The sequence below is a fragment of the Rhamphochromis longiceps genome, linkage group LG6 (genome assembly GCF_057381845.1).
Source record: "Rhamphochromis longiceps isolate RC_006_pf linkage group LG6, R_longiceps_female_GT1.1, whole genome shotgun sequence".
Classification (NCBI taxonomy): domain Eukaryota; kingdom Metazoa; phylum Chordata; class Actinopteri; order Cichliformes; family Cichlidae; genus Rhamphochromis; species Rhamphochromis longiceps.
In genome coordinates, this window is record NC_140562.1 from 35,980,971 (window position 1) to 36,001,825 (window position 20,855).

Consider the following 20,855-nt stretch of genomic DNA (forward strand, 5'->3'; position numbering starts at 1 on the left):
CCAGAAAATGAATGCATTGAAACAAAAATAGTTTTGCATATGAAATAAAAAAATTATACAGTCATTTAAAGAAAAAAATACGTTGACCTCTATAACTTGATTAATACAGATGTGAAGAGCAGGTTTGTGGGTAATTACATTTTTTTTTTTTCACAAATACCCTTTCATAACCTAGTTTGTCTCACATAATTGATAGTGACTATAGAACACCAACAAAATAGGCAAGCATTCAGTAGGTAAGTAAATATATAACAGATTTGCTGGATGAACGAGGAAAAGTACAACACTAAGCTATTTTTAATGTCTTTTCATGTTCAAGTATTCATGACAAACCAGTTGCACAAGTTTCTGTGCCACTTACCTTTGTATTTATTTTGACAGTGAGCAGTGTGTCCACAGAGTGTGAGTAGGACAAGTAAAATGCATGCTTGGATAAATGTTTGTGCTGCTGTCATTTCAGCCAACTCTCAAAGACAAGACAAGATACGAAAAGTATCAATAAAATACATTTTCAGGTAAAATATTGAACCTGTGCAAGTACTTTCTCGGGCATGCAATAAGTTGTTAGGTCAACAGATTCTTTTCTAAAAGGCAGAACACATCCACTGTTACACTGAAAACAATAACCAATGAGGAATCACCAGCTGAGCAGCCTAAGTAATGAAGAAGCCAGCCAGTGATGAGAATAATAATAATGTTTAAGTGAACACTGTTTTAGTGTGTTTGTATGTGTGATTTATCCAGAAAACATCAGAAATTCATTAAAACAAAATCATTTTGCTTAGTAAATTTAATAAAACAAAAATTTAAAGAAAAAATAGGTTGACCTTTTTTAACCTGACTCCTATGGATGTGACAAGCAGGTTGGTGAGTATCTACAAGTTGCTTTTAAACATAACAGCTGGTCTTATTTTCTTTCTGCAGGATTTACAAAAAGATAATAGGGAAATGACAACTTTTAGACACAATAATTCACATATATTCTTATATATAATATAATGTACAAGAAAATCTGAGAAAGCAAAACTCTCTTTCCCAGAATGCCCTGGGCTCTTCTTTTTTTTCCCAAGGCGGCAAACTGGGAAAGTGGAATGTAGGAGGACAGAACTCAGCCCATGCAGATCAGATGCACCTGTGTCTCCCTCATCAAACAAAGAAAGAGGTTGGCTGTGGGTGAGTACTTGTACTGTGCCCCTGGGCCATTTTATTAACACTTGCCCCATGTGGCCAAAAGAGACTGCTCGTCAGTAACGGTGGGGATACTGACAGGAAATGAAAAAGATCCTCTCTAAACTGATCCCCTCTAAACGTGATTCCCTTCACCCTCCAACTACTTATTGATTATAGTTCTGAGTAAAACTTCTTTTATTAAACCCCGGCACAATCGCGGATATCACACACAAAGCTCAAACCAGTCTCACGCGCACTCTCACGAAACACACTGAAAAAATATGATTTGTGTTTAAGCCCCAATTACTCCAGTTATACTCCGTCACCCCCGGCTACAAACTCACACCCTATACCTCGATTGGTAAAAGAATTGTGTGCCAGGGTGAAGTTGGTTTTGTCATGAAAACTGTTTACGATCCGCCGCCCCCAACTTACCTTCCTGTACCTTCACTGTACAAGCCCCACCCACCTAATGTCTCATCCACGCCCCCTGTGTACCAGGATTTAGCAGAAGTTTTTCATAAGGATCTTGTCTTGTCTTTCCTTCCACACCGACCCTATGACTGTGCTATTGACCTGTTACCCAGCGCACCACTTCCCACATGTAAGCTGTAGAGTTTGTCAAAGCCCAAACGTGAGATGATGAAAAAATACATAACAGACTCTCTGGCCGAAGGTTTCTTTTAGCCGTCTTCCTCTCATCTCTGTGATGTTTTTTTCTTTGTGGAAAAGAAAGATAAGTCCCTTCAGCACTGCATAGATTTTTGAGGATTAAACATGATTACTCTGAAAAATAAGTACCCTTTTTCCACGTCTTTCCTATGCTTGAGAGTCGTTACAGGGTGCAACCATTTTCAGCAAATTGGATCTCTGCAATGCCTACCACCTGGTAAGGATTAGAGAGGGGGACGAGTGAAAGATAGCCTTCAACCCTCACCTTGGACACTTTGAGTATCTGGTAATGCCCTTTGGACTAACTAATGCACCTGCTGTTTTTCAGCTCCTGGTAACAAAGTCCTGCGAGATTTCAGAAATCATTTTGTGGTCGTGTATCTGGATGACATCCTGATCCTCTCCCAGTTCCTTAGTCATCATGAAGATCATGTAAGGTTGGTTTTGCAAAGATTACTAGAGAACAAGCTGCTCGTGAAGGTTGATGAATGTGAGCTTCATGCAGAGAAGGTCTCCTTTCTTGGTGAAAAGGGACATTTCCGTTCCAACTAGTCTTAAGTACAAGCAGTAATGAACTGGCCTATTCCAGAAAACTGCAAACACTTGTAATGGTTCCTTGGCTTTGTTATCTTTTAACACAGATTTATCTGTGACTTCAGTAGAATTGCTTGCCCCTAACCCAACTTATCTCACCTGGTTTCAGTTCCAGTGCACCACCATGGCACAAGATGCCTATGATAATCTCAAACACCGCTTCTCTCAGCTCCCATTTTGTCTTTACCGGAACTCTCCAAACAATTCTTCATGGAGATGGATGCAACGAAGGTTAAATGCACCCTTGGACTTTCTTTTCTCATCGCCTCTCATCCACAGAACAGAACAATGATGTTGGGTATCGACCAAGTCCATGCACAAAAATCTTATGAGCTTAAACTATCTAAAAATTGCATGGATTACAGTGAGACACTTCAGGTTTAAGCAGATGTCACATTAAACTCACTACATGTCACATGTTTTTTTTTTTTTTTTTTTTTTACACCAAGTACATCTCTTCTTCTTCTGATCATCATCAGCCTTTGTGATCTCATCTTCAATTTTCTTCTGATCTCTTGTAGTCTATTGTCATGCAGCACTTTTCTTTGCAGTCTTCTTTCATTACTTTCTCTCTGGACCATTGGAAATGTATTTTGGCCTCTTGTTATAAAACATAACAAAAGGTAGCTCATCTGTGTGTTCTTGGCTGGTTAAAAAGCTAGGTATTTCTCCTGATTTTGATTCCATTAAAAATTGACCTTTAAAAAAGAATGCAACTATGTGCACAGCCCTCCCTCTAGTGAGCATTAGAAAGCATTGCAACATATATAGTACCAGGGGTCTAGGTGTCCTTTGAAAACTGAATTGGAGACAAAGCATGGGGGTGGAGATCCCCATCCAGATTTTTTTTTATTGTTCTAGATATTACGTGTGTGTGTGTGTGTGTGTGTGTGTGTGTGTGTGTGTGTCCGTCCTGAAAGACCAAGAGAGTGAGGGAGAGAGATTTTGTTGGCAACAGCTGCTGAATAACTTTCAGAGCACAAAAATCTGAGAAGCTAAACCAGAAGAACTGAACAGAGAAGAGAGGCAATGAGTGTCTGTGTGAATGTTTTCGCTTGTTTCAGTGTTAACATTATGTTTCTCTTCCATGTAATTGTGTGACAAGCTGCCAGGCTGTCTCCATCCTTATCTCTATGACATGATCTTGCTTTAGCTGCTGTGAATTAACAGCTGATTAGACTGTTGACAAACACAGTCCCCCATGCATAAGGTGTAGACAGCCTTACATTTCCACCTCATGTCTGATAATAGTGGTTCTTAAGGTCCGAACCTATATAGCTCGTTGTAAATATAAAATACAATAAAGGACTATTTTATTCTATTTTATTCTATTCTTTTCTAAGGAGAGCAGAAATCATACTATAAGAGAAAGTACCTTTAACAACTAAATTACACAAATATATATGTAAGCTACAAAAGCATAGATGGGCTTTGCAGCCTGCATGTTTTCTATTCCTATTCAGGGTTTAGGTGTTGAAGCGCTCAGCTCAGTGTTACAAGACGACGTACATCTATTTCTAAGAGCTGTGCAACACAGCCAGGAGCCTTACGAACATAACACCAGGCACTTTTAACTCACTAATGGTGAAGAGACGTTATAAACAGTGTTGGGGAAGGTTACTTTTAAAATGTATTCCATTACAGAATACAGAATACATGCCCCAAAATGTATTCTGTAACGTATTCCGTTATGTTACTCAATGACAGTAACGTATTCTGAATACTTTGGATTACTTAATATATTATCATGCTTTTTACAACAACGTGAATGTACTATTGCTGTGTGATTTATTACTGTTACTGAAGGTCCGCGACTCCGAACTGTAGTAAAGGGACCTCTGGCTAATACGGCGGGGTCCCTGTCGGCTCGTAGCCGAAAAATAGCTTTACTTTGTTGTGTGGGTCAACTTTTCTTGCGAGAGACAGAGAGAGGCGTTGAAAGGCTGCTCCAACAGAACTTATTGTTTTCGGAGGAAAACACGAACAAAGTGTACAGTCGAGTCTTAATAGCTTACTTACAACTGGGCTCGTCAGGCTCTCTTCTTGGCTGCAGTGGTTATTATTATATTTACATGCATCCAGCTCCCGTTTTTGCTCGATGACAACTCGTACCTTTCCACTCCCCTTTTTTCTCACAGACCCATAACGTGTATGGCAGTCCATTCACCCTGCAACACGGACTACACTGCCCATGATGCTACATTCTTTAGAGCTATGCTTGTAGCATTCTGCCTGTTAGCTTAGCACAACAACGGCTGCATTCTCCTGAGGACCCGGCCTTCGCGGTCTACGTGGGCCGGGTCCTCAGAAGATCGGGTAGGCCGGAAGTAAACGGCCGTGAAATTGGACGGTCTAGCCTTCTGATTAGCGTCACCGCTGTCTCGGTGGAGTTTAATAAACTCAGCCGTCTGCTCCTTGCTGTCTAAAATATAACAGGACACTGGAGTAAACTCTCGGCCATCTCACACTTCTGTTTAATCAGTTTTCTGTTTGACATTTAGTCAGCTGTGTAAAAACCAAGGAGGAACCCACCCGGGGGATTAATAAAGTTTTATTTTATCTAATCTAATAACTTTAATCTCAGCCAAACCGATTTACTCACGAACAAACAAAACACTGAAAAAAGCCCAACAATAACATTTTTAGGTTGTCTAAGTGACTTATATATTACGTTTGTCACGGCCGGGCGGGTTACACACAGTAATTCGGCGTGCCCGTGTGGCGTGCTGGCTAGACCCAAGCGCGGCGAAGGCTAGCGGTGGGTTTGGAGCAGGCACGCAGTTATTCTAGTAACGATCAGTGCACGATGCGTGGCTTCGGAACGGTCGTTACCGACAGAGAGCGAGCGGAGCCGGGAAGAGAAAAAGGATTGAAGGGATAATCACTCACGGTTGCTGAATCAGGCGGAGACTGACGTCGGCAGAGTTTCGGAGCTCCTGACACGAAGAGAATGATGTCTGAGCGGCGAACAGGTGGGTGGCGTCTCTCTTTTAACCCTGGCCCCGTGATCAGCTGATCACAGCTGATCACCGGCTGACAACGTTTAACCCGAGCAGCGAAAGTCCGCGGTGATCTGAAAATGATGTGCCGGGAGTTGTGCCATTCTCGGCCGCATCAGTAACCCTCGAGCTCCCGGCTAGCTATCGAGCTGGTGGGTAGCAGACGTCTCCGAAAACGTCGAAGCACTTTAGCAAAGATGCGATATCTTGATAAACCGAGCAGATATTTGATGTTTACACAGCTACTTTCTCGCATGAAAATATGTTAAAAGTTTATTTCGTGACCCAGAAAGATTAATAAGAGTAATTTTTAAAACTTAGTAGCGGCCGCCATTAGCCGGAAACTGGAGCTTGGCTGGGCCGCGCTATGAATTCTGGGATATGGTGGGCCACGAAGGACACACCCGACCCATCCTTCAAATTCGGAAAAAGGAGCACGCATTTGTCGGCTGCATTCGGAGGGGTCTACGAATTTGGACAGCCTTCGGCGCGTCGCTGTGACGTAATCGGTCTACAAATGCGGCCTCAGGAGAATGCAGCCCATGAATTTGGACACAAACAACAACAACAACAACAACGAAAAGTGAAGCTTTTAATATGAAGCAGCAGCAGCAGGAAGGTGATAGGTTTGTATCAACGCTAGCTTCAACAGTTTTGAATCAACTGTTGAATTCCGTTTCAGTGCAAGAATCGTTCATCTATCAAAATATTTAAATGTTTTATTTTGAAAGTACCCGTCCAAGTGCTTCCTCAGGTGTGCAGTAGCTGTTAGGTCAGCAGCTTCTTTCACGACACACATTAATTTCACTGAAGAACACTACTTAAACCAATGAGGAATGAATTACTGAGGAGGCTAAATATGAAAATGAAAACCAGCCATTATAATTTAAAAATTTATTTTATTGTTGCAAAATTATACACTGAGAAACCTTTGAATAAACAAACCCCTGCCCCTAACAGAGAAAGCATGCACATTTTCATTTTATTTTAAAATTAAAAAGGTAGTAGTTCAACTATTTCTAAACTCACTTCTGGATCTTTTTTTTAATTTCCAAGTTCCTCTGTCTATATGACAGAAGATGATAGAAGTTGAGTCATACTGAGGATCATATAAATGACTCAGTAGAGTAAAATAAATATGCTATATGAACAGACTACAAAGTATTTGTTTTTTTAAGTAGTCAGTTTTATGTAACAGAAAACCCTGTCAAGTGATTGGTCAGAAATCGCACCACAGTATTATATAATAAAAAGTACAACCATCACTGGATGCCTGACTTATTTTTTTCTTTGCTGGAGGAGTGGTGTAGGTTTAGTGGTCCTACCTCATACACTTAAGTAAACATTCCCATTGTGCAATTTAACTGAGAATATCCAAGTGCTCCCCCTATTGCCATGAGAGCATATGATGAAAAGTATGCTCCTGCACCAAAAAATCCCACGGAAGCGATACCAAGCAATTTACACCACTTGTTTAATTTGATCCTCTCCTCTTCTTCCCTTTTTCTTTCCTTTTCCTCTTTCCTTTTTCTTTGCTCTTCCTCCCTCCTCCTCGTTTCCCTTTCTTCTTCAAGTCTCTTCTGGGCTGCCTCATACATCTCATTGGTGTAGTGACTTCCTCCATTCAATTCCACCATTTCCTCTATTTTATCTAGAAGATTTTTGACCTGTTTTCTGCTTTCTTTCTGATTATTGATGAGTGAATGGTACCTTCCTCCACACTTGTTTATCAGTCTTTGTAGATGTTTACTTTCTTTTACATAGTCTTTCACTGATTTATCCTGCAGCAGGTCACCATGTGTAAACAGAACTATGATGTATAGGGAAGCATCTGAACTAAAGTTATCTTCAATCCACTTCACAGCATCCTGTTCCTCTTGTGTGAACCTTGACTTCAGGCTGATGACTAAAAGGAAAGCATGGGGTCCAGGAACTGACTGTTTAATGCACTCCTCAATTTTTGCTTTCACTTCATCTTGTGTTTTGCTTGTGTCAAACAGCCCTGGAGTGTCAATCACAACAATTTTTCTTCCACTTTTGTCTACCTCTTTTCTGAGACAGCCATCAGTAACAGACTCAGGTGAAATGTCCTCTTTGAAAGCAGTTGTATCCCCCAGAATGGTGTTTCCAGACGCACTCTTTCCTGATCCTGTTTTACCAACCAGGATGAGTCTCAGTTCTTCATGATTTGCAGAGCCTGTGGAAAATAATGGTAACATCTGAAATATTTGAAGAAGTGTGCATGACTGACGTGACTTTTTAAAAACTTGTCTTAAGGTAAAGTGAGAAAAGGTTCCGATACAGCTGAAGCAGGTGAATTTTCAGGTAGTTTCACTGACACTAGTGATTCTGTAGTCTCATACTTGCAGCTTTTATATGCTGGTGACCACTTAAATTAAAGTTGTTGTAGATGTTCACTGAAAAAAAAACCAGACTCCAAAAACAGATATGTTGTCTGAACAAGGCAAAGTCCAACACTAGGTTAGTTATTCATATGCGTTGATTAAAAATATATTTAAATGAACACAATGAAATATATTAGAAAGAAATCTTCTTTAAATTAAGTCATTTATACTACAGCATAGGTGAACACTTGTTATGTTTATGTATTCATGACAAACCGGCTGTACAAGTTCTTATTCAGCTTACCTCTGTATTGACTTTGGCAGTCAGCAGTTTGTCCACATAATGTCAGTAACACCAGCAGGATGCATCCTTGGATCCAAGCTTTTGCTGCCAACATTTTAGGAAACTCTCAAAAACTTTACATGGAAAAGAAAAAAGGGAAATCATTAAAGGAAAGTCTTTCTAATCAGATCACAAGTAAATATTGAACTACACTGAAAATATATGTTGAATAAATCATGCCCCAACTTGGTTGTTTATACAATTAGCACTGTAGACTTTTTACAGAAACTCTATCAATAAAATCTGTCTTCTATTGAAATATTTAAAGGTTCTATTTTGAACATACCTGTGCAAGGACTTTCTCTTGTGTACAGTAAACTGCTGGGTCACTAGAATCTTTCAAAGCAGACAGGACACGCCCACTTTGCATTTCCAAGGAAAACAATACTTAAACCAATGTCGGCTGAGCAGCACCAGCCAGTGATGACAAGATGAACAGCATCATGTTCAAGTGAAAAATGTGTGACGGTAGGTCTGCTTTCTCCAGAAAATGAATGCATTGAAACAAAAATAGTTTTGCATATGAAATAAAAAAATTATACAGTCATTTAAAGAAAAAAATACGTTGACCTCTAACTTGATTAATACAGATGTGAAGAGCAGGTTTGTGGGAAATTACTTTTTTTTTTTCACAAATACCCTTTCATAACCTAGTTTGTCTCACATAATTGATAGTGACTATAGAACACCAGCAAAATAGGCAAGCATTCAGTAGGTAAGTAAATATATAAATTATATTAGAACAAGAAGTCATTAGAAGTAAAATGAAAATCAGCCTTTTTTATTAGAACAATGATTTTATTTTTTGCACAATTATACACAGAGAAACTGTTGAATCAAATAAACCCCTGCACCAATAGAGAAAACACCCGCATTTTTATTTTATTTGAATATTAACACACTAGTAATTCAAGTAGTGATTACTGAAAACTTTTTCTTAATTTATTCTTAGATCTTTTTTGAACGTTTAAACTTGTTTCAACCTTAAGAAACAACGTTTCATTTCATTTATTTCATTTATTTATTTATTTCACACTTGGTCAACAGTTTCCACAGTTAGTTCTTTCAAACAAACCAACTACACTTTCTGTCAGTAAAGCACTGCAACCACGTGTGAAGAATACGAAAGAAAAGAAAACGTTCAACTTTTTTTTTTTGTGAAAACTAGGTCACATTAAAATCCAACATCAGTTCCTCGAATTCAGTGAAGTCATGCTACAAACATGGTTCTATAACTAGAGGAAAAAAGTTTAAAATTACATACAAGTATGATTTCAAATTCAGAACCATTAGCCTGACTCCGGAAAACAGATTTGCTGGATGAACGAGAAAAGTACAACACTAAGCTATTTTTAATGTCTTTTCATGTTCAAGTATTCATGACAAACCAGTTGCACAAGTTTCTGTGCCACTTACCTTTGTATTTATTTTGACAGTGAGCAGTGTGTCCACAGAGTGTGAGTAGGACAAGTAAAATGCATGCTTGGATAAATGTTTGTGCTGCTGTCATTTCAGCCAACTCTCAAAGACAAGACAAGATACGAAAAGTATCAATAAAATACATTTTCAGGTAAAATATTGAACCTGTGCAAGTACTTTCTCGGGCATGCAATAAGTTGTTAGGTCAACAGATTCTTTTCTAAAAGGCAGAACACATCCACTGTTACACTGAAAACAACCAATGAGGAATCACCAGCTGAGCAGCCTAAGTAATGAAGAAGCCAGCCAGTGATGAGAATAATAATAATGTTTAAGTGAACACTGTTTTAGTGTGTTTGTATGTGTGATTTATCCAGAAAACATCAGAAATTCATTAAAACAAAATCATTTTGCTTAGTAAATTTAATAAAACAAAAATTTAAAGAAAAAATAGGTTGACCTTTTTTAACCTGACTCCTATGGATGTGACAAGCAGGTTGGTGAGTATCTACAAGTTGCTTTTAAACATAACAGCTGGTCTTATTTTCTTTCTGCAGGATTTACAAAAAGATAATAGGGAAATGACAACTTTTAGACACAATAATTCACATATATTCTTATATATAATATAATGTACAAGAAAATCTGAGAAAGCAAAACTCTCTTTCCCAGAATGCCCTGGGCTCTTCTTGTTTTCCAAGGCGGCAAACTGGGAAAGTGGAATGTAGGAGGACAGAACTCAGCCCATGCAGATCAGATGCACCTGTGTCTCCCTCATCAAACAAAGAAAGAGGTTGGCTGTGGGTGAGTACTTGTACTGTGCCCCTGGGCCATTTTATTAACACTTGCCCCATGTGGCCAAAAGAGACTGCTCGTCAGTAACGGTGGGGATACTGACAGGAAATGAAAAAGATCCTCTCTAAACTGATCCCCTCTAAACGTGATTCCCTTCACCCTCCAACTACTTATTGATTATAGTTCTGAGTAAAACTTCTTTTATTAAACCCCGGCACAATCGCGGATATCACACACAAAGCTCAAACCAGTCTCACTCGCACTCTCACGAAACACACTGAAAAAATATGATTTGTGTTTAAGCCCCAATTACTCCAGTTATACTCCGTCACCCCGGCTACAAACTCACACCCTATACCTCGATTGGTAAAAGAATTGTGTGCCAGGGTGAAGTTGGTTTTGTCATGAAAACTGTTTACGATCCGCGGCCCCCAACTTACCTTCCTGTACCTTCACTGTACAAGCCCCACCCACCTAATGTCTCATCCACGCCCCCTGTGTACCAGGATTTAGCAGAAGTTTTTCATAAGGATCTTGTCTTGTCTTTCCTTCCACACCGACCCTATGACTGTGCTATTGACCTGTTACCCAGCGCACCACTTCCCACATGTAAGCTGTAGAGTTTGTCAAAGCCCAAACGTGAGATGATGAAAAAATACATAACAGACTCTCTGGCTGAAGGTTTCTTTTAGCCGTCTTCCTCTCATCTCTGTGCTGTTTTTTTCTTTGTGGAAAAGAAAGATAAGTCCCTTCAGCACTGCATAGATTTTTGAGGATTAAACATGATTACTCTGAAAAATAAGTACCCTTTTTCCACGTCTTTCCTATGCTTGAGAGTCGTTACAGGGCGCAACCATTTTCAGCAAATTGGGTCTCTGCAATGCCTACCACCTGGTAAGGATTAGAGAGGGGGACGAGTGAAAGATAGCCTTCAACCCTCACCTTGGACACTTTGAGTATCTGGTAATGCCCTTTGGACTAACTAATGCACCCGCTGTTTTTCAGGTCCTGGTAACAAAGTCCTGCGAGATTTCAGAAATCATTTTGTGGTCGTGTATCTGGATGACATCCTGATCCTCCCCCAGTTCCTTAGTCATCATGAAGATCATGTAAGGTTGGTTTTGCAAAGATTACTAGAGAACAAGCTGCTCGTGAAGGTTGATGGATGTGAGTTTCATGCAGAGAAGGTCTCCTTTCTTGGCGAAAAGGGACATTTCCGTTCCAACTAGTCTTAAGTACAAGCAGTAATGAACTGGCCTATTCCAGAAAACTGCAAACACTTGTAATGGTTCCTTGGCTTTGTTATCTTTTAACACAGATTTATCTGTGACTTCAGTAGAATTGCTTGCTCCTAACCCAACTTATCTCACCTGGTTTCAGTTCCAGTTCACCACCATGGCACAAGATGCCTATGATAATCTCAAACACTGCTTCTCTCAGCTCCCATTTTGTCTTTACCGGAACTCTCCAAACAATTCTTCATGGAGATGGATGCAACGAAGGTTAAATGCACCCTTGGACTTTCTTTTCTCATCGTCTCTCATCCACAGAACAGAACAATGATGTTGGGTATCGACCAAGTCCATGCACAAAAATCTTATGAGCTTAAACTATCTAAAAATTGCATGGATTACAGTGAGACACTTCAGGTTTAAGCAGATGTCACATTAAACTCACTACATGTCACATGTTTTTTTTACACCAAGTACATCTCTTCTTCTTCTGATCATCATCAGCCTTTGTGATCTCATCTTCAATTTTCTTCTGATCTCTTGTAGTCTATTGTCATGCAGCACTTTTCTTTGCAGTCTTCTTTCATTACTTTCTCTCTGGACCATTGGAAATGTATTTTGGCCTCTTGTTATAAAACATAACAAAAGGTAGCTCATCTGTGTGTTCTTGGCTGGTTAAAAAGCTAGGTATTTCTCCTGATTTTGATTCCATTAAAAATTGACCTTTAAAAAAGAATGCAACTATGTGCACAGCCCTCCCTCTAGTGAGCATTAGAAAGCATTGCAACATATATAGTACCAGGGGTCTAGGTGTCATTTGAAAACTGAATTGGAGACAAAGCATGGGGGTGGAGATCCCCCATCCAGATTTTTTTTTATTGTTCTACATTATTACATCTGTGTGTGTGTGTGTGTGTGTGTGTGTGTGTGTGTGTGTGTGTGTGTGTGTGTGTCCTGAAAGACCAAGAGAGTGAGGGAGAGAGATTTTGTTGGCAACAGCTGCTGAATAACTTTCAGAGCACAAAAATCTGAGAAGCTAAACCAGAAGAACTGAACAGAGAAGAGAGGCAATGAGTGTCTGTGTGAATGTTTTCGCTTGTTTCAGTGTTAACATTATGTTTCTCTTCCATGTAATTGTGTGACAAGCTGCCAGGCTGTCTCCATCCTTATCTCCATGACATGATGTTGCTTTACCTGCTGTGAATTAACAGCTGATTAGACTGTTGACAAACACAGTCCCCCATGCATAAGGTGTAGACAGCCTTACATTTCCACCTCATGTCTGATAATAGTGGTTCTTAAGGTCCGAACCTATATAGCTCGTTGTAAATATAAAATACAATAAAGGACTATTCTATTCTATTCTATTCTATTCTATTCTATTCTATTCTATTCTATTCTAAGGAGAGCAGAAATCATACATTACACCAATATATATGTAAGCTACAAAAGCAGCCTGCATGTTTTCTATTCCTATTCAGGGTTTAGGTGTTGAAGCGCTCAGCAAAACATCTTAAAACATCAGTGAAAGAAAAAGATGATTAAAAATACATTTATAAGTTGTGCTGCGAAGCTGAACAAAAAGGAGTATCAGCCCATTTTCCCCATGAGCTACTAACTCAAAGCTTCTCACTTCCAGTTTTAAATTAACCTTAAATTGGCTCTATGCTAATAAAACAACACCTCTCCTTTACTGAGTTACATTCAGTTCTTTTTTTCAATTTCAATTCAATTCAATTTTATTTATACAGCACCAAATCAACACAACGGTCACATCAAGGCAGTTTATATTGCAAGGTAGACCCTAAAATAATTCACGCAATCATAATACATTTCCTGTAAAGCTTTTTGGGGGGAATGTAAAAATGTGAGAATAACAAAATGGATCCACATTGTAGAAATGGGGACTTGTGATTGTGAACTGCCCTGAGTAGAATAAGAAATGTGGAGGACAAGGCTGAGTAGAAAAACAGCATCACGTTTCAGCAGTCCATGCACTTAAGCAAGCAGTTAACTTATGTGTGTGTGTGCCCATTTGTATGTCTATGTGTGTGTCAGAGAACAGAGAGAACAACAGGAACATATGTCAATGCTCCTCACGTGTAGGGACAGGAGCATCTGTTCAGATAAGTGTTTGTGTGTGTGCATGTCTTTATGTGTGTAATGATGGCTATACAACAACAAAAAAGTATCACTCCACGTGCAGTAAAGTCACTGGGACCCAAGCAGGAGTGAAAATTGCCAGAGTTTCTTGCAATATGAAGTTCACAGCACGTGACTGCTTCACTGCAAAAACACAACCTGACATTAGAAGCAATCAATCAATGTTAATGAAAGATTATTTTAAACATTTCTATATAATGCATTTCTTTTCACAAAATGTTTATTTCACCGATTCACTGGTGTTACATGCTCTCAAAGATATTCTTGCAAAAGTAAAAGATAAGATTTTTATTATCAGTATATCAGTCTATCTTTGAAATGCCCATGTGGTTTAGCATATGCAGAGAAACTGAGATTTAAAATTTCTGAACATAAAAGTAATTTCATTTGAGTTGATCATGATGTTGGTTGTCTTTCAAGGCACATACATTTTACCAACTCCTAACAACAGACAAGAGTTTTTCCCCTATTATACAGTGGGGCAAAAAAGTATTTAGTCAGCCACCGATTGTGCAAGTTCCCCCACTTAAAATGATGACAGAGGTCAGTAATTTGCATCAGAGGTACACTTCAACTGTGAGAGACAGAATGTGAAAAAAAAATCCATGAATCCACATGGTAGGATTTGTAAAGAATTTATTCGTAAATCAGGGTGGAAAATAAGTATTTGGTCAATAACAAAAATACAACTCAGTACTTTGTAACATAACCTTTGTTGGCAATAACAGAGGTCAAATGTTTACTATAGGTCTTTACCAGGTTTGCACACACAGTAGCTGGTATTTTGGCCCATTCCTCCATGCAGATCTTCTCGAGAGCAGTGATGTTTTGGGGCTGTCGCCGAGCAACACGGACTTTCAACTCCCGCCACAGATTTTCTATGGGGTTGAGGTCTGGAGACTGGCTAGGCCACTCCAGGACTTTCAAATGCTTCTTACAGAGCCACTCCTTTGTTGCCCGGGCGGTGTGTTTTGGATCATTGTCATGTTGGAAGACCCAGCCTCGTTTCATCTTCAAAGTTCTCACTGATGGAAGGAGGTTTTGGCTCAAAATCTCACGATACATGGCCCCATTCATTCTGTCCTTAACACGGATCAGTCGTCCTGTCCCCTTTGCAGAAAAACAGCCCCATAGCATGATGTTTCCACCCCCATGCTTCACAGTAGGTATGGTGTTCTTGGGATGCAACTCAGTATTCTTCTTCCTCCAAACACGACGAGTTGAGTTTATACCAAAAAGTTCTACTTTGGTTTCATCTGACCACATGACATTCTCCCAATCCTCTGCTGTATCATCCATGTGCTCTCTGGCAAACTTCAGACGGGCCTGGACATGCACTGGCTTCAGCAGCGGAGCACGTCTGGCACTGCGGGATTTGATTCCCTGCCGTTGTAGTGTGTTACTGATGGTGACCTTTGTTACGTTGGTCCCAGCTCTCTGCAGGTCATTCACCAGGTCCCCCCGTGTGGTTCTGGGATCTTTGCTCACCGTTCTCATGATCATTTTGACCCCACGGGATGAGATCTTGTGTGGAGCCCCAGATCGAAGGAGATTATCAGTGGTCGTGTATGTCTTCCATTTTCTGATGATTGCTCCCACAGTTGATTTTTTCACACCAAGCTGCTTGCCTATTGTAGATTCACTCTTCCCAGTCTGGTGCAGGTCTACAATACTTTTCCTGGTGTCCTTCGAAAGCTCTTTGGTCTTGGCCATGGCGGAGTTTGGAGTCTGACTGTTTGAGGCTGTGGACAGGTGTCTTTTATACAGATGATGAGTTCAAACAGGTGCCATTCATACAGGTAACGAGTGGGGGACAGAAAAGCTTCTTAGAGAAGACGTTACAGGTCTGTGAGAGCCAGAGACTTTCCTTGTTTGAGGTGACCAAATACTTATTTTCCACCCTGATTTACGAATAAATTCTTTACAAATCCTACCATGTGCATTCATGGATTTTTTTTTCACATTCTGTCTCTCACAGTTGAAGTGTACCTCTGGTGCAAATTACTGACCTCTGTCATCATTTTAAGTGGGGGAACTTGCACAATCGGTGGCTGACTAAATACTTTTTTGCCCCACTGTATATATGATGTAATTTTATGTAAACATTAGGCTTACGGTATTTTCTGTCATATACCTTGTGCAGAAATACTAGTGATATTTTGAATTGTGTGTTGAATAGTGTAATGTTGAGTTTGTGATCAATGTACTTTTTTCACTGATGATTCACTTTTTTGTTAACTTCTTGATGTTGATGTTGTCATCTCCTGTAGTGTAGTATATTGTGTGTGTGTGTGTGTGTGTGTGTGTGTGTGTGTGTGTGTGTGTGTGTGTGTGTGTGTGTGTGTGTGTGTGTGTGTGTGTGTGTGTGTGGATAGATAACCATGGCCTACTCCAGGTGAATTAACATGTGGAGCTATTGGATTATCTTGTCCTGCAGTCATAATACATAATCTACATTGACTACTTATCAGTTTAGCAGTAAAGCAGTGTAGGGGCAATGATGGCCACTTAGATCAGAAGTCAGAGAAACGTCATTAAAAAATATAATGAGAATTTCAGGTAGTAAATGGTTACCTCTGTACAAAATAAATAAAATGAAAGGTGGACTGCAGGTTTAGACTACAACCTGCATCCACCCAGTCACACAGCGCTTTATCCTACGCTTTTTACCTGTCATCTTGCCCAAGGACACTTTGACACGTGGGTTGGAAAAGCAGGGGCTCCAACCGTTCAGTGCAATACAACCAGCTTTATCTCCTGAGCCACAGCCTCACAACTGCAAAATAAAAGAACAAACAAAAATAAATAAAAACAGGAGTCAGGTCTTAAGCAAACAGTCATTTGTAAATATACTTTTTTTTTTTTAAATATAGGTGATGAAAATGATACACTATTCTCTGGTGGTAGTACCTTTCAACAAGCAGTTAAAGAATTTAACTTGCAGCTTCATAAGCTGTGAAAATGATGACATGCATGTCTCATAAACCTACATTTTACTCACAGTAAAACATATTAAATGATTAAACTGAGACATTTTATTATTGCCTGGAAATATTCGCTCATTTTGGACATTTTAGACAAAATATTGGGAGGGTCAAGAAAAGGTTGGAGACTGAAGAGGCAGTTTTACAGAAGTAAAGATGAGTAGTGGTTCATCAATTTGTGTTTATAAATTGTGAAACAATTTCCTTAATGTAACATTGTGAAGTCTTTTAATATCTTTCTTTCAGTATTTAATCATCTACAATACATGATGTCATCAAATTCTCAGATATAGATTCTCAGAATCTGGAGAAATCTCTGTGCGCTAAGGACAAGACCATAAATCACTGTTGGATACCTGTGATCTTCACTCCCTCGGTTAAAACTGTAGTAAAAACAGGCATGATTCTGTCATGGTAATCGCTGCATGGTCTCAGCAGCACTTTCATCATCTGTGAAGACAGTTTGACGTGCCATCCACAAATACAGGGTAAAGCTTTAATTGTGAAAAGAAGAAGCAACATGTGAATCTGATTCAGAATGCCGCAGTCTCTCATGGCCAAAACTAATTTTAAATGGACTGAGGCAAAGTGGAAGATGAGGCAAACTGGTCATATGCATCAAAATTTGAAATCCATCTCTAAATTTATGGGGGGGGCATTAATGTCTATAAGATTGGTCATTCATACATCTAGAATGAAAGGTGCTGAAAGGTATTTGCAGGTTTTAGAGCAACATATGCTCACATCTAGATGACATCTTTTTCAGGAAAAGCCGTTTATATTTTAGCAAGACCGCTAAACCACATACTGCCTCTGTTACAACAGTATGGGTTTGTATTAGAAGAGTCCGGGTTCTGAATTGGCCTACCTGCAGACCATAACATTCACCAGCTGGAAACATCTGATCTGTTTTCTATGCACTGTTGTGAATAAAATGTGGATGGGGGAACGCAATATGCTTGAATACATTGCAATAAAACTTTTTGTCACTTGATTATGCATTTCATTAACCCACTGAATCAACATTTTAGCCCATAATAACCTGATTCTCTTTATCTGTTCTGTATGTGTTTCTCCCAGATGTGTCTAACTGTCTGTCTCTCTTTGGTTCAGACATTGTTCTGAGGCTTTCAGGCATCATGACTCACACACTCACACACTCACAACACGAATTTTAGAATGGAGCCCAATTTTCTTTTTCTTTTTTTCTTTTTTTTGTTGTTGAGAAAACCGCATACAGAACATTAGTGTGATTATCAAGATTAAAAGAAGTTTGAGAGTTCACATTTCAATCACTATTTTTACATGATGTTGTTGGAAGGGTGTTATTAATGCTTTTATCAATGGACATGAAAAGCAGTATTTTATTTTTCTTGTTACAAATGAGCACACAGGAAAATAAACCCCTGCAAGGTTAGGATCACCTGAATGTAAAACCTGAGTCATCTGTTAGTTGCAGCTCAATAAACTCAAAAGCAGTGCCCATGGAAACACATATTTCCGGCATGAGAAGTGAAAAGCCTTCTCCGAGTGCACACATAAAGCACCCAGAGATAAATCTTTGCAAGGTTGCTTTCTTATTGGCATCAAGCTAGCAAAATGTGTCATGTATTGCTTCTTTAAAACAACACTTGGAATCTGTGACTCAAAGCCTGTTGTTTGAAGGGAGACTTCTTCAGCTTCAAAATATAAAAAATGAAGAACAACCATGCAAGTGAAAGCTAAATAGTTGAGTTCATAGAAGCCCTTGAGTGGTAGGCTTATATTAGGAATAATTTATAGGGTATGATGTAGGATGAGGAAAGTGTATGCCAACTGGAAACCTTTAAGCTGGTTGTTTGGGATGTGTGGGATTCAGATTGTGGACTGCTGGCAATCACGAATCCAGTATTACACACAGAGAGACTCACAGGAAGCGAAAACAAGCGTGGGTGAGGAAAAAGAGTTGCCATCTAATAGATTTCTGAATATAGGTTATGCAATAGTCATACAATAATCAAATAGTCAAAGTACTGACTCAACCTCCTCCTACTTTGTCCATACTCAGAAAGAAAAAAAGAACACACTATAATATTAAAAAATATTTTATTTCAAAAACATTTCAAGTACATGTAAACGCACAATAAGGCATTATTATTATTTTTAAATAAATATCGGTGCTTTATGAACTGTGTTATTCGCTCTGTGTTTCTTCTCATAGTTTGTGTCTCTCACTGAATATAACATTTCTCCAGTCCTTTGCCGGGCTTCCTTGTCGTATGTGGTCCAATAACCTGACGAAGGTCAGTGGTAAAACTCGGTCGCCGGGCCAGTGGGTACAGTGTGCCGCAGGGAACATCTCTATCAGAGACCTGCTTCCCCCTCCCCGCTACACGGCCGCTCCGCATTGCCTGATATGAGCGGAGAGAGACTTTGCGGTGTTGCGACGGGCCAGTTTCGGTCGGAAGCCCACCTCGCTTTGCCAAAGTCTCGAATACTTGTTCGAGATTAGTGCTCTCCTTAGCGGACGTTTCAAAATAGGCGCAGTCATCCCCGAGGGCTTGGAGAACCTCTGCCTTAGTTATTTCTCTCTCGGATTCCTGGAGATCCACCTTGTTGGCGCAGACCACCAGAGGAACCTGTGGCTGTGCGCAATGATCTGGCACAGTGGATCTGATGAGCTTGGATTTAGCAGCCAGAATTTCCTTTCGCAGTGCGCACACCTCTTCGAAAGAGCTCCGATCATCTAAACTGAATACTAGAAGAAAAATGTCCCCTATAGAAGAAAAAACAAAACACAAGTTTTTTTTAAGACAGAGTTTTACACATTGCGCATACAGTTTCACATCCAAAATCTTTATTCTTATTCAACAAACACATACAGGCATTTTTTTTAATTGTTTATTTTTAGCAGAACAGAGATTATAACCGAGAAAATACATACCAGTGAGGATAGACAGCCGCCGCTTGGCTGGGAAGTCCCGTTCCCGGGATGCATCCAGGATGTCAATTTGGTAGGTCTCCCCACGGATACGAAACAGTTTCCTTAGGAAATCCTCGGAAGTGGGCTTGTACTCCTCCACAAACCCGTCTATCATGTATCTTCTTAGGATTGAGGTCTTTCCGACCCGTGGAGCACCAAGAACTACGATGCGCTTAGAGTTCTGTGGCTTGGTGAAGTAAAGAGGATCTTGTGGGTGCCCCTGACTAATCTGGCGATGCCGGGTTTGACCATGGAGAACCAGAGCTGCCAGCTGATCAAGTGGGGATCTCTTGCAAGGGTGGCTGTTGTTGGCAGCGGACATTTGCCTTACTGCTGCTCCTGAAAGCGTCTTTTTTTCCTGTTTCCATTGGGAGGTAGCGACTTTAAGTATGCCCAAGCCCGCTTTGATTCCAGACGAATTCAAGTGCTGCGATGCGTTTTTGTAAGCCAGTAAAACTTTTGATGAACCAGCGCACTGCCCTTCCATATTACCACGAAACGGAGGGTTTTCTCTTGTAGAGCGTTTGATCTGGTGGGAAACTGTGACGGGGGTGGGTGATGTGCCGGTAGAGATGCTACCCATTTCCATCTTTTTAGGATGGTTCCGGACGCTGACTCCGCGCTGTTGCAGCTAGATAGAATCAACGATCCGCCGTTTTATGGAGCTGCTCAAGCGTGTGTTTGGTTGGGCGGCTGATGTCACTTGTCTTTATATAGATATCACAGCCCCGTGGTTTGATGACGTCATGCTGATTGACAGGAACGCTCGTTGTGTTCTCCAAGAGAACACCTTGTTTAGAAAGAAGAAGATGAAATAGGATGTGCAACCAAGCAGAGAAAACTCGACCTACTTAATGCATTAGTCTTTTCTACATGATATGGGAGACTACCAAAGAGAAAGAAAAGAAAAGAAAAGAAAAGAAAAGAAAAGAAAAGAAAAAAAAGTGCAGCAACAATATGACAGAGTTAATTAGCAGTTAATTTGTGTTGTTTGCTGCTAATAGAGCAGTGCAGTGATTTGATTTTAATTAATTACATTTTCAATTAAATCAATTAATATTTTAATTAATTAAAACACAAAATATAGTTAAATAAAAATAAGGAATGGGAATACAATAAAAGGTGTAGAGGAAATTAAAATCAATACGTAGGTTAAACATTTTTTTTTTTAAAATCT

The 20,855-nt window shown here is 39.7% G+C and overlaps 2 protein-coding genes across 2 annotated transcripts; both read right to left on the reverse strand.

The window, feature by feature from the left end:
* Positions 1-6,362: 6,362 nt before the first annotated feature.
* LOC146668519 (GTPase IMAP family member 9-like) lies at positions 6,363-8,464 on the reverse strand. The gene is made up of 3 exons (XM_085408696.1): positions 8,410-8,464; positions 8,085-8,197; positions 6,363-7,632 (listed from the first exon to the last, which is right to left on the reverse strand). The coding sequence occupies exons 2-3, from the start codon at positions 8,176-8,178 to the stop codon at positions 6,770-6,772; spliced, it is 957 nt and encodes a 318-aa protein (XP_085264822.1). The 5' UTR covers positions 8,179-8,197; positions 8,410-8,464; the 3' UTR covers positions 6,363-6,769.
* A 10,414-nt stretch (positions 8,465-18,878) lies between these two features.
* rasd2b (RASD family member 2b) lies at positions 18,879-20,821 on the reverse strand. Its single transcript, XM_085408697.1, has 2 exons — positions 19,640-20,821; positions 18,879-19,471 (listed from the first exon to the last, which is right to left on the reverse strand). Exons 1-2 carry the CDS (start codon positions 20,265-20,267, stop codon positions 18,927-18,929), a joined length of 1,173 nt encoding a protein of 390 aa, XP_085264823.1. The 5' UTR covers positions 20,268-20,821; the 3' UTR covers positions 18,879-18,926.
* Positions 20,822-20,855: the final 34 nt, after the last annotated feature.

What these genes read in the sequence shown, in the direction of transcription:
- LOC146668519 (XM_085408696.1), bottom strand. Translation starts at nt 8,178, where the DNA reads ATGTTGGCAGCAAAAGCTTGGATCCAAGGATGCATCCTGCTGGTGTTA. An exon ending in CTGCCAAAGTCAATACAGAG is followed by an intron (nt 7,633 to 8,084) that starts GTAAGCTGAATA and finishes TATTTTCCACAG; the next exon opens with GCTCTGCAAATCATGAAGAA.
- rasd2b (XM_085408697.1), bottom strand. Translation starts at nt 20,267, where the DNA reads ATGGAAATGGGTAGCATCTCTACCGGCACATCACCCACCCCCGTCACA. An exon ending in GCGGCTGTCTATCCTCACTG is followed by an intron (nt 19,472 to 19,639) that starts GTATGTATTTTC and finishes TTTCTTCTATAG; the next exon opens with GGGACATTTTTCTTCTAGTA.